General features: G+C 38.2%; 1 protein-coding gene across 10 annotated transcripts in view; it reads right to left on the bottom strand.

Annotated features, from left to right (window-relative positions):
- The window catches only part of Bltp1 (bridge-like lipid transfer protein family member 1), a 203130-nt gene that overhangs the window by 82766 nt on the left and 106285 nt on the right, over positions 1-14079 (bottom strand). For all 10 annotated transcript variants that reach the window (XM_077803394.1, XM_077803388.1, XM_077803391.1 and 7 more), the window contains 4 exons: positions 13019-13161; positions 10287-10506; positions 9687-9845; positions 8000-8175 (listed from right to left, as the gene is read on the bottom strand). In XM_077803394.1, coding sequence (XP_077659520.1) covers positions 8000-8175; positions 9687-9845; positions 10287-10506; positions 13019-13161 — 698 coding nt within the window. The remainder of the gene's footprint in view (positions 1-7999; positions 8176-9686; positions 9846-10286; positions 10507-13018; positions 13162-14079) is intronic.

Below are 14079 nucleotides of genomic sequence, written 5' to 3'. Positions count from 1 at the left end.
TAGCAGTGTCCCTGTAGCATGCTCTTATTAGGTCTTTGGGGAATAGACCGAGAAGGGGAATAGCTGGGTCAAATGGTGGTTCCATTCCCAGCTTTCCAAGAAATCTCCATACTGCTTTCCAAATTGACTACACCAATTTGCAGTCCCACCAGCAATGAACAAGAGTGCCCTTTTCCCCGCATCCTCTCCAGCACTTATTGTTGTTTGACTTTCTAATGGCTGCCAATCTTACTGGGGTGAGATGGTATCTTAGGGTAGTTTTGATTTGCATTTCTCTGACTGCTAGCGATGGTGAGCATTTTTTCATGTATTTATTGATTGATTGTATGTCCTCCTCTGAGAAGTGTCTGTTCAGGTCCTTGGCCCATTTATTGATTGGGTTATTTGTTATCTTATTGTCTAATTTTTTGAGTTCTTTGTATATTCTGGTTATTAGGGCTCTATCTGAAGTGTGTGGAGTAAAGATTTGTTCCCAGGATGTAGGCTCCCTGTTTATCTCTCTTATTGTTTCTTTTTGCTGAGAAAAAACTTTTTAGTTTGAGTAAGTCCCATTTGTTGATTCTAGTTGTTAACTTTTGCGCTATGGGTGTCCTATTGAGGAATTTGGAGCCCGATCCCACAGTATGTAGATCATACCCTACTTTTTCTTCTATCAGATGCCGTGTCTCTGGTTTAATGTCAAGCTCCTTGATCCATTTTGAGTTAACTTTTGTGCATGGCGAGAGATAGGGATTCAGCTTCATTTGGATGCAAATGGATTTCCAGTTTTCCCAGCACCATTTGTTGAAGATGCTATCCTTCCTCCATTGCATGCTTTTAGACCCTTTATCAAATATAAGATAGTTGTAGTTTTGTGGGTTGGTTACTGTGTCCTCTATTCTGTACCATTGGTCCACCCGCCTGTTTTGGTAGCAGTACCATGCTGTTTTTGTTACTATTGCTCTGTAGTATAGTTTGAAGTCTGGTATCGCTATACCGCCTGATTCACACTTCCTGCTTAGCATTGTTTTTGCTATTCTGGGTCTTTTATTATTCCATATGAATTTCATGATTCTTTTATCTATTTCTACAAGAAATGCTGCTGGGATTTTGATTGGCATTGCATTAAACTTATAGAGAACTTTTGGTAATATCGCCATCTTGATGATGTTGGTTCTGCCTATCCATGAGCAGGGTATATTTTTCCATCTTCTAAGGTCTTCTTCTATATCTTTCTTTAGGGTTCTGTAATTTTCCTTGTATAAATCTTTCACCTCTTTTGTTAGGTTGATTCCCAAGTATTTTATTTTTTGGGGGGATATTGTGAATGGAGTAGTTGTCCTCATTTCTGTTTCAGAGGATTTGTCGCTGATATACAGGAATACCTTTGATTTATGCGTGTTGATCTTATATCCTGCCACTTTGCTGAATTCATTTATTAGTTCTAATAGCTTCTTTGTAGACCCTTTTGGGTCTGCTAGGTATAGAATCATATCATCTGCAAACAGTGATAATTTAAGTTCTTCTTTTCCTATTTTTATGCCTTTAATTTCTTTTGTCTGTCTAATTGCTCTGGCCAGTGTTTCGAGGACTATGTTGAACAGAAGTGGTGAGAGAGGGCATCCCTGTCTTGTACCAGATCTTAGAGGGAATGCCTTCAATTTTTCTCCATTCAGAATGATGCTGGCCTGTGGCTTATCATAGATTGCTTTTACAATGTTGAGGTATGATCCTGTTATCCCTAATTTTTCTAGCGTTTTGAACATAAAGGGATGCTGTACTTTGTCAAATGCTTTTTCTGCATCTATTGAGATGATCATATGGTTCTTATTTTTAAGTCTATTGATGTGGTGAATAACATTTATTGATTTCCGTATATTAAACCAGCCTTGCATCCCAGGGATGAATCCTACTTGATCATGATGTATAATTTTTTTGATATGTATTTGAATCCGATTCGCCAGAATTTTATTGAGGATTTTTGCGTCAAGGTTCATTAGAGATATTGGTCTGTAGTTTTCCTTCTTTGAAGTGTCTTTGTCTGGTTTCGGAATCAGGGTGATGTTGGCCTCGTAGAATGAATTTGGAAGTTCTCCCTCTTTTTCTATTTCCTGAAATAGCTTGAAAAGTATTGGTGTTAGTTCCTCTTTAAAGGTTTTGTAAAACTCTGCTGTATACCCATCCGGTCCTGGGCTTTTCTTAGTTGGTAGTCTTTTGATGGTTTCTTCTATTTCCTCTATTGTTATTGGTCTGTTTAGGTTGTCTATATCCTCCTGGCTCAATCTGGGCAGATCATAGGACTCAAGGAATTTATCTATGCCTTCACTATCTTCTATTTTATTGGAGTGTAAGGATTCAAAGTAATTTCTGATTATCTTCTGTATTTCTGAAGTGTCTGTTGTGATATTGCCTTTTTCATCCCGTATGCTAGTAATTTGGGTTCTCTCTCTTCTTCTCTTCGTTAGCATGGCTAAGGGTCTGTCAATTTTATTTATTTTTTCAAAGAACCAGCTTTTAGTTTTGTCAATTTTTTCAATTGTTTCTTTTGTTTCAATTTCATTAATTTCAGCTCTGATTTTAATTATTTCTTGCCTTCTACTTCTTTTGCTGTTGTTTTGCTCTTCTTTTTCTAGGATTTTGAGATGAAGTATGAGATCATTTATTTGTTGGTTTTTTCTTTTTTTGAGGAATGAACTCCAAGCAATGAATTTTCCTCTTAGAACTGCTTTCAATGTGTCCCATAGATTCCGATATGTTGTGTCTGTGTTTTCATTTAACTCTAGGAATTTTTTAATTTCCTCCTTGATGTCTTCTAAAACCCATTGATCACTCAGCAACCTATTGTTCATTCTCCAGGTGATGCTTGATTTTTCCTTTCTTCTTTTATCATTGATTTTCAGTTTCATTCCATTATGATCAGATAAGATGCATGGTATTATCTCTACCCCTTTGTATTGTCTAAGAGTTGCCCTGTGACATAGTATATGGTCTATTTTTGAGAAGGTTACATGTGCTGCTGAGAAAAAAGTGTAACTACTTGATGTTGGGTGGTATAGTCTATATATGTCAATTAAGTCTAGGTTGTTGATTGTGTTATTGAGTTCTATAGTTTCCTTATTTAACTTTTGTTTGGAAGATCTGTCCAGTGGTGAGAGAGGTGTGTTGAAGTCTCCCATGATTATTGTATGGTGGTCTATTAGACTCTTGAACTTGAGAAGAGTTTGCTTGATGAACACAGCTGCACCATTATTTGGGGCATATATATTTATGATTGTTATGTCTTGTTGGTTTATGGTTCCCTTGAGCAGTATGAAGTGTCCTTCTATATCCCTTTTGATTAGCTTTGGCTTGAAATCTATTTTATTAGATATGAGTATGGACACTCCTGCTTGTTTCCACGGTCCATATGAGTGATATGATTTTTCCCAACCTTTCACCTTCAGTCTATGTATATCTTTTCCTATCAAATGCGTCTCCTGTAGACAGCATATTGTTGGGTCTTGTTTTTTGATCCATTCTACTAGCCTGTGTCTCTTAATTGGTGAGTTTAAGCCATTAACATTTAGGGTTATTATTGAGATATGGTTTGTTCTTCTATCCATATTTGTTTATTGATGTTACTAAACCTGATTTGTTATCCTCTTTGACTACTTTCCCCCCTTTACTGTCCTACCTCCCATTGTTGGTTTTCAATGTTATTTTCCATTTCCTCTTCCTGTAATGTTTTGCCAAGGATTTTTTGAAGAGATGGTTTTCTAGCTGCGAATTCTTTTAACTTTTGTTTATCGTGGAAGGTTTTAATTTCATCTTCTAACCTGAAGCTTAATTTCGCCGGATACAAGATTCTTGGTTGGAGCCCATTGTCTTTCAGTGTTTGAAATATGTTATTCCAGGATCTTCTAGCTTTCAGAGTCTGTGTTGAGAGATCAGCTGTTATCCTGATTGGTTTACCCCTAAATGTAATCTGCTTTCTTTCTCTTGCAGCTTTTAAAATTCTCTCCTTATTCTGTATGTTGGACATCTTCATTATAATGTGTCTAGGTGTGGATCTCCTATGATTTTGCACATTCGGCGTCCTGTAGGCTCCTAGGATTTGGGATTCTGTCTCATTCTTCAATTCTGGGAAGTTTTCTCGTATTATTTCACTGAATAAACTGTTTATTCCTTTGGAATGGAGCTCTGTGCCTTCCTGTATCCCAATGACTCTTAAATTTGGTCTTTTGATATTGTCCCATAATTCTTGGATGTTCTGCTCATGGTTTCTTAGCAGACTTGCTGAGCTGTCTATGTTCTTTTCCAGTTGAAATACTCTGTCTTCACTGTCTGATGTTCTCTCTTCTAAGTGATCTACTCTGCTGGTAGTATTCTCAATTGAGTTTTTAAGTTGGTTTATTGTTTCCTGCATTTCTAGAATTTCTATTTGTTTGTTTTTTATTACCTCTATCTCCCTGTGAAATTGATCTTTTACTTCCTGGATTTGTTTGTCAATGTAATCTTTCATTGTCTGATTTTGCTGTCTCATGTCTTCCTTGAGACTCCAGATCATCTGAAGCATATATATCCTGAACTCTTTATCTGATATTCCATCTGTTGCAGCTATTACCTCTTCTAAAGTTGAGTTGACCTGCATTGCTTGTGGTCCTTTCTTTCCTTGTCTTTTCATACTGCTCGAGTTTCTTTCTGCTTGGTGCAACTGTTGTGTTTTTGAAATTTAACCCCTATTTATTTATGTTGCTCTTGTATAGTTGAAAAGTCTCCCTTGCAGGTGCGGGCGGCGGCTGTGCCCCTACTCCAATTGGGGTGACGTGTCTACCACGCTGGCGTCTCTCTGGGCCTGTTCCGGGAGTGGAAGGCGGCTCTGCTCTGTCCCTATTCCAATTGGGGTGTCGTGACTACCATGCTGGCAGGTCGCTGGGCCTGTTCCGGGTGTGGGCGGTGGGCTTGGCTGGCGGGATTCCACCTAATGGCAGTCCCTAACCTCCCTGCTTGCTAATTAATGGCTTCACTGAGGCGCCACGCCTTCTGTAGCCGCATGGCAGGCCATGCGAATCAGTTGGCCTGGATCTCCCGGGTCCTGCTGCAGGCTGTTGGGATCCCTGGCACTCTATCACTTTGATTTTTTCTGCTTGCCCCTCCCCCAGCGCTGGCTAGCCAGGTTTCCTTTTGGCTGCTACTGGGAGGAGGGGTTGGAGGTCAGGTGTCTCTAGTTTCCCCCTAGTCTTTATGGAGGCTCAGCTTGATACTCCCTCTCCCGGCAAGCCTAGGAGAGATTTTATGCGAATTCCCGCTGTCTGGGGGGTGAGCTGAATGACACCAACCTGTTTTGATGTTGAACTCTGAAGGAGAGTGGCTGTGTATCCTTCAGCTTTACCGGATGGTGGCCGCTGACTGCCTGGGTGGAGTGTCCGCTGTGGGGGATGGGACTGTACCGCTTCCTTCCCCTTCTGAGATCCCGTGCTCGGCCCAAGGGTCACTGGTGCTTTAACTCAACCCAAACCTGCAGCTAGATCTTCAGCACTATTTGCCATCTGCCAGGGAGCACTGGTGAGGTCTTTAACCCATTCAGTGCAGACTTCACACATGTCTAAATCATCTCACCCAATTTTTAAATTTTTTAACTGATACATAAAAACTTTACATACTTATGGGGTACTATACAATGTTTCAAAACATGTATATATCATGTAATGTTCAAATCAGGGTAAACATACCTATCTCTACCTCCAACCTTATTTCTTTTTAGTGAAAACATTCAAAATCTTATCTCCTAGAGATTAAACATATACACTGTACATTATCATCATCTATAGTCAGCTTACTGTGCAACCAAACACCAGAACTTCTTTTTCCTATGCAAATATAACTTAGTATCATTTAATTGACCATTCCTCATCCACCCCCTCCCCTTCCTCCTCTCCAGCCTCGGGAAGCCACCAGTTCTATTCTCAACTTCAATTAGAACAATGTTTTTAGATTCCATGTATGAGTGATATCATATGGCACTTGTCTTTCTGTACATGGCTTATTTCACTTAACAACATAATGATCTCTGGCTCCATCCACATTGTTGAAAATGACAGGATCTATTCTTATTTTCCTAGCGGAATAGTATTCCATTCTGTATAGTTTCCACATTTTCTTTACCCATTCCTCTGTGGATGGGCACATAGGTTGTTTCCATTTCTTGGAAAATAGTGCTACAATGAAAATGGGAGCATCAATGTCTCTCTGACATACTGATTTAATTTCCTCAGCATTTATAACCAGTAGTGGGATATTGCTGGAGCCTCTGGTACTTCTAATATTTTGGAGGAACCTCCATATGTGTTCCACAAAGAATTCACTTTACACAATATGTTACTGTACTATTTAATATTAATGTTCTTGGTGGAATTTAGAATCGTGTATGTAACAGAATCTCTAAAACCACATACTGGACACTAATACTACAATGAATCTATTGCACACAACAAACAAACAAACAAAAAACCCTTTTCCTACTCTCCCTTTTCTAAAGAAGAAAATTAGCAAGTCCCTAAAAACTACTCATATTATAGAGAAATAAACGTCATGAAAATTTTTAAATGGCTGACATAAATGATACATAAATGAACTCCTTTTGTGAGAGAAACATTGAGGCTAATAATGTGCACACCAAATTCAGTCAGAAACCAAAGCCCCTAGTGAGTACGGAGGATCAAGCTGGGAGAATAAACTGGTGATAAAGATGGCTAGGAGGATGGTTTGAATTTTGAGGAGGAAATAATATTGTCACTGGGACCAACCTCAGATAAATGAAAGCGTGGACCTGGTTCTCATGAATAAATGGCACCTGTCCCTTAGACGGGGTTTTTGAGCTTCAGGAAAAACAGTGAGCAAGAATGTTCTATGGGAGTCAGGAGGAGGCTGAGGAGAGCAGTGGCAGCAACTCCTGGGCTGCACACCGCCCTCACTGCCTGCCCCAGACCCTGATAGAAGGTCCCTTCTCGTCTCTGCGGCTGGCTCCAGGTCCCCACACCTTGTTTGCCCATCTGCTGCGACCTTGCCCCTGGCTGGTTAGGTATGTGGATGTGTTCCAGCCTTCTCATGACAAAATGATGCCTCTCAGTACTCAGCGCTCTTGCCCCAACCTCCCGCCGCCTTCTGGTCCAACTAAAAAGCACGTTCCAAAGGATTTTGCTCCTCATGCTCCCCATTTAATCTACTCTCCCATTTATGGCACACCTATGAAAACTTCAACTGAGCCCACATATACTACTTATGGTGACTTTGGATATTTATGGTTTTTTCTACTCTTTTGAGGGAAGTAATAACTAAATGATTAGTGACAATATTCATTAATGATGTCATTAATATTAATAATATGTAAGTTCTACATTACAATTTCCAACCTATCTTAATCCACCTGTGTCAATTTCGTTGAAAAATTCACAAAACTGGGAAATGGGACTTCAATGGATTAAAGGAGATCTCCATAATATTTCTCCTTTACCTTTTCAAACCCAGAGGCATTGAAGCTCAGGGTCTCATTACCTCTGTTGTGAACTATTTCAATAACTCACCTTTCAATTCTAGTTACTCTAATTCATCCATTTAACACATGGCTACTACTATATTTCTACATGTATACATTTCTAAATGTATACTTTATTTCTCTGTTCTAAGATCACTATCTCCCAACTGTTCTCTCTGTAAAGTGAACTTACTCTTAACACTGTACCAAAGACCATGGGAATGATTAAACTTTCTAGTGATGTCATTCAGCCAATTTGTTAAAAATAACAAAAACTGTTACTATGAGGCTCTCTTCTCTGATGGTCAACTACAGATACTTAAATGCATTCACAATTAATCCATGTACTGTTTTAAAGCTCCTCCTATTTGCATGAAGGCTTTTAGCAAACAGGGAGAGCATACAAATTCTCACTAGAACTCCAACGTACACAATGCTTTACGGTTTCAGTGGCTAAGTATTGCCAAAGGAGGAATCATTATAAGTATAGAAAACAGACTGGCTCACCTGTGCATCAGCTAGCTGAACAGCAGGAAACCCTTGGTTAGCTTCTTCTACACCTGCCACATCATCCTGACTAGTGCTATGCTGAGAATGTGTCCCATCCAATGTATTCTGGTCACTAGACAAGACAGTGTTGAAATCCGAGGCTGAGGGTATTGTAGGAAGATTGGGTGCAACACCTAACAGAATAAAATTTCAGTAATAAAATGTAAATTATTGTGAATAAAAACATAAAAGGGCACAACAAGTTAGATTCTTTGAAAGTACTATAGTGACATTATCAAACCATTTAAGTAAAAAACATTAGTACTTTCAGGTTATTTTACATAGATGATTGATTTATTAATGAAAATTAAATTTTCAGAAAATAACAGTCATCCTTATACAAAAGTAGGGCCTATCTGTCCAAAATGTAGAATTTTAAAGCAGTAGCAGGCTGCCAAATCAAGTACAGCGGGGCAACAGCTAGGGTCTCTAGGGCAGAAGGAGATAACATAGCACGCTTTCTTTCCTCTGAATACTCTTTATCATTTAACCTGCAGGCAAAGCTCTCATGACAGAGGGGAAGCGTTCCTTCCTGGTTCTCTTGAAATTTAAACTATATTCTCTCTGGATGGTGTGCAACTAGCACCAGATAGAAGCATCAAGCTCTCTTTCACCTTCTTCAGTCAAGGGCCAGTGCTAAGAACCCACTTTCAGTCAGAACCAAGCTTAGCTCCAGAATAAAGGAGGTTCATGCTAGCCAGAAAAAGGGCTGAATAAGTCGTACACATCAACCAGTTTTCATTCTTTCATATGGTGTGTTTGAAGAACTACCTGGAATTCAAATAGCTGGTACATGGATTTTTACCTGCCTTCCTTAAGCAGCATCAAAGACTACTTTGCTATTCTTTACACACACACACACACATACAGTATACATATGTATGTATATGTTATATACGAGAAAATAATATATTAAGTAAACTTGGAAAAACAGAAAAGGAAAGGTAGGTCTTCGTATATTTCTGGATATAGCTACCATTACTTCCTTGGGTAATGGCCTGCCAGTCTTCTTCCAACATACACATATTCTTTAAAATAAATGGCCCTCCTCTGTCTCTCTCCTTGAGGAAAGGAACCTTACTTTACTCTTCTAGTACTCCTTTAGACTTCACTAAATATTTATTAACTATAAAGATGGTAGGAATAATATTTGTGTCTCAAAGGGATCTGGATCCCTTATGCACTTAGGGAGAGAAAATATGATTCATATAATTATTTTCACAAAGGTTAAAATTGTCTTCCTTTCCAGATGCTTTCAAACTCTCACTGCATGATTGTGTCTCCGAGGGATCTGGGTAATCCAAAAATATTTTCCACATTGTAGGTACATAATGCTAGACTTTGCGTTCTCTTCAATGGCTTCATTTTCTGTTTTGAAAAAGCAACACCGCCACACTAAATGGAAATATTAAACTCTTCAAATTTTACACAACTCGCATCTGATGTAGCTGCCTTTCTACAAGCACACAGGGCAACTGTGACTGCTCACCAACCTTTCTGCTAACTCTGTTATCAGATGCATTTATAAAAGGGGTAATTTTAACCAAATGGTACTTAAATGTCTGACACTTTTTGTCCTCTGAAAAACGGGATTTTGCTGTAAGTAGGTATGCCACTTAGACCAAATAATATGACAATCCAATACCTGTTGGAAGACTGTTGTGTCCTGATTTTGTGACAGGAGATTCTTGCACTGCCCCACCTCGGTTACCCACAGCATTTGACATCCAGTTATAGAAACTCACAGACGATGGCTCAGACAACAAGGGATGCTCAGACAGCATGTCGGTGGCCACTGAATTTCCTAAAATTAAGGTCTTACTGAGCACAGAATTACTCATGCACATAGAGACAGAAAGTATGATTCAGATAATTATTTTCACAAAGGTTAAAATGCCCTCCTTTCCAGATGTTTTCAAACTCTCACTGCATGATGTTGGCATTTTGATACTAAGGCATTAATAAACAGTTTAGTTTTACTTTAACAGGGTAGACATTCTACGTTAGTTAGTCAGGCCAAAACCCATATCACATGCCCATGTTGACTTTAGATGGCACTACAATTTAAAAATATAAACCAACCAAACTTAGGAACAACACAATTGTCTTGTATTTTCTCAAAAATAAAGTGTAATATTTATATGAAAGATTAATTATGTGACCAAAGTATTATATTTTAAGAAAGGTGTTTTAAAAATTCCCCCATAAAAAGTAAAGTTGAAATGGCCACATATAGGAGAGGCACCTGTTCTTGTCAGGGAGCTACTTTTCACAGCTGCACTGCTTCTCTGAGGGGTGCCTTCCAGAAGGTTGTGCAAGCTGGGGAAGCTGCCGGTCAGGTAGCTGAGCAGGCTCTCCTTCCTTGGACTCTCCTTCACTGGCATCCCTGTGCGTCCAACATGCACTGGGGAATCCGTGGCAGTGTCTCCACTGGTGTAGCTCAGAGAATGATATGGATGAATGCCCTAGAAGGAGCAACAAAGCATTCTTTCCCATGCATATAAAAATGACTACAGAGAACTATAACTACCATGACCGCTGCCATTACTGCTAGCAGTTCTGTACACTGATGCCAAAATGACTGTGTCCACCAGGACAGGATAAATGGGAGATACCTGTGAGCAGGTACTATAACAACAATGTTCTGCGGTAATAATAATGTTCCACAGTACATTACACAGGGCCACTTTTATTGTTGATATTATAGTGAAGCATATTGCCTTATTTTAACCATGTATCATTAATTCCCTCCTAAAGGAAGCAACTCAAAGTCCACAGCACAGCCTGTCGAACGGATGGTGGGAAATCAAATGCTAGTTAAGACCTGGGGAGCAGGAGACAGGGCAACAGAGCTTCAGAAAGTTAGGGGTAAGGTGTTGGTGGAGAAATCTCTATGGCCAGAAGGAAAAAGTGGCCTGATATAATTCCTTCCATCATTGTTTATGTACTGAACCAGCAAAGTAATACCCAGGGACAGTCACCCTTACACAAAAACTAACTAAAAAATATATTTACTGAAAATGATCTGTAACAAGATAGCTACCATCAAAAGCAAAGTCTAGGAACTCACAGAAACTTCATGAATGGAAAGCTATCTACTTTCACCACCTTCCCACAGCTTCTTATTTGAAGTCATCACAGACTCCTCCTACCTGGAAGGAACCTTCTCATAGGAGCAGGAGGTGGAGGCAAAGGCTCACAGTGCTGTGAAACCCTGTGAAGTCCTAACCCTCTGGGGAAAGCAGAAAGGGCTGTATATTTTACATGGAGAAAAGGGGAGGAAGAGTGTCCACGCAGGCAGAGACGAGCACTTGCAACATATGAAACACATGCTAATAAAATAATGCATGTTTTGTGCATTATTTTATTTAATCCCCACATTCTCTAAAGCTGGAAATAATTTCTAGCTCACAAAAGAAGAAAATTTACTAATATTACCTACAAGAGAATGGTCAGTTGTAATCCCTAACTTCTTTCCCCAAATCCTTCACACTGCACTTATAATCTGACACTCTGACACCATGAGTCTGTTTTCTTACATCTTAACCTACAATGTACACTATCAAAAGTTTTAGTCTTCCAATATGAAAGGGAAAAATTGGAAATCTCATTTTAATTTATATTTATTTATAAGAGAATACATTTTCACATGTGTACATACATTTTCTGTGACCTGCCTGTTTATGTCCTTAACAATTTTTTTTTCTTTTCGGTGTTTGGCCTTTACTTAGTGATTAGGACAAATTCTTTATATTTTTGGAAAAAAGTATTTTGTCATGTGTCTATTTTGTTTACATTTTTTTCTGTATAGAAATTTTATATTTTAATGTTGGCTATCAATTATTTCTTTTATGGATTCTGTGTATGGAAGTAAGTAGACTTTTTAAAAAACTTTATTTTATTTATTTATTCTTATACAGTGCTAGGGATCGAACCCAGTGCCTCACATGTGCCAGACAAGTGCTCTTCCACTGAGATACTACCCCAGTCTCCTAAATGTAGGTAGACTTTTAAATAAAGAAAGCAAAATTATTAACCATTGATTTCAGCATTCAGAAAAGCAAATGAGCAGAAAAAATGACCTACTACAACACAAGCTTATTAAGTGGCAATCCTCTTCTCGGCACTTTTGAAGTCTAAATTCAGTTACTTCTCACAAAGGAGTTAGCACTGAACCCATCGGGCAGAAGAGGAACCGACAGACACAGGATGCAATGAAGAGCTTATCAGGCACAGAACAGGATTCAAGCCAACACAGTTATTACCAGGGCATGTCGAGCCATTTGGCTACATGCTCTCTCTTATTAAGCATCCTCAGAACTTCTCAAAGCAAAGCCACACAGCCAAAGTCATAAAAACCCTAATCCAAACCATATACTGATCATTCACTGCCTAAAGGGCTTCTTGTTAAAACTGATATTACAAGACCAATAACATTTTCAACACTGAACTTTATTGAACACTGTATTTAATTAAGTCAAAGGAGAGCATGAAGGCTTGAAGTTAAAGCATATCTTATTCAAGAGTAATTACTGACCATACAGTCTTCAAAGAAATATATATACTGGCAGGCATGATAGCACACACCTGTAATCCCAACCACTCAGAAGGCTGAGGCAGGAGGATTGCAGTTGCATGAACAACTTAGAAAGGCCCTAAGTAATTTAGCAAGATCCAGTTTCAAAATAAATAGAGCTGGGAATATGACTCCGTGGTTAAGTGCTCCTGGGTCCAATCCCCAGTACCAAATAAATGAATGAATGAATGAATGAATGAATAGAAAGGAAGGAAGGAAGAAATATATCTATTTCTTTTAGGATATATATATATATATATCCTAAAAGCTACTAATCAAGTTCATTTCAACATAATGAATCATTTCAATATTTAGGGGGGACAGCTAATATTTAAATTTGAAATAACAAAATTTTAGGTCTTCTCTTGAAGTCTGAATAACCAACAACAGCAATAACACACCTTTATTTTTAATGCAGAGTCACTATGGGTGTGAGTTTTGGAAAGTTTTCTCATTATTTCAGCTCCCGTTACAGGTCCAGAGCTACCTGGAGGTGGCCGCTGGGCTGTTCCTTCTAGCAGCATTGTGTGTTCACTGACTGTGGCTGAAATGGGTGAAGGAAGAGGCAAGTCAGATATTACCACACCCTTCCTTGAAACATCAACCTCATTGTTCTGGTTGTATAACCACACTCAACTTTCATGATGTGACAAATTAATTATAGAATCTGGTAAAATTTACTCTTTTCTCTCCTTTATTCCCAAATCCCAATCCTCTCACTCAGTCGCAAAAAAAAAAAAAAAGAAAGAAAGAAATAACTTTTATTCAATCTTTCACATATGACATGCAAATGACACAAACAGCAAATACCAGTTCAATCCTGCTCAAGAAATTACAGACTGTCATGGACTAAGAGACACCTATCGGTAATGAGAAAAGATATTCACTGCAGGACTCTTTCAACTTTGAGCATACTTGAAATATTGGAAAATAAATAAAACCCAGCCTATTCCTTATAATACATTCACTTTCTAAACATTTTTTAATGTAGCTAGATAAAATATAACATATCAGTGTTGTGAAATTTTAGGACTACTCTTCTTTCCCATGACTTTTAATATTTTTTCAAAACATTTGTAATAAATTTTCATTGATGTTACATGTCATAATAATAATAAAAATTAACTTTTGGCAAAGAATGAAACAGCACTGAATTAACAGATCTGTAGATTCAGTGTAGGCCTCCAAACTTATTTATGGGAATAAGACAAAGGCACCTTTAAAACCAGATAAACAAATACTATTTTAAAAAGAAAATTTGCAGGTTTCACTCATAACATTTTGTTACACAAAGATATCTTTGCACTGGTAGATTAGGAGAAGGCTATTATATTTCATAAAACTAACTTATATAAATCAGGTCCACAAAAAGATTCTGAAATTACCATCATGTATTTGGATTAATAAAAAGCCATGCTTCTAAATTAGGCCACAATATTTTCAAATCTGGGACACAAATTAT

This window comes from Urocitellus parryii, chromosome 10 (assembly GCF_045843805.1).
Source record: "Urocitellus parryii isolate mUroPar1 chromosome 10, mUroPar1.hap1, whole genome shotgun sequence".
NCBI lineage: Eukaryota > Metazoa > Chordata > Mammalia > Rodentia > Sciuridae > Urocitellus > Urocitellus parryii.
Note: the sequence above shows the minus strand (reverse complement) of the source record. Positions and strands in the feature narration are given on the sequence as shown.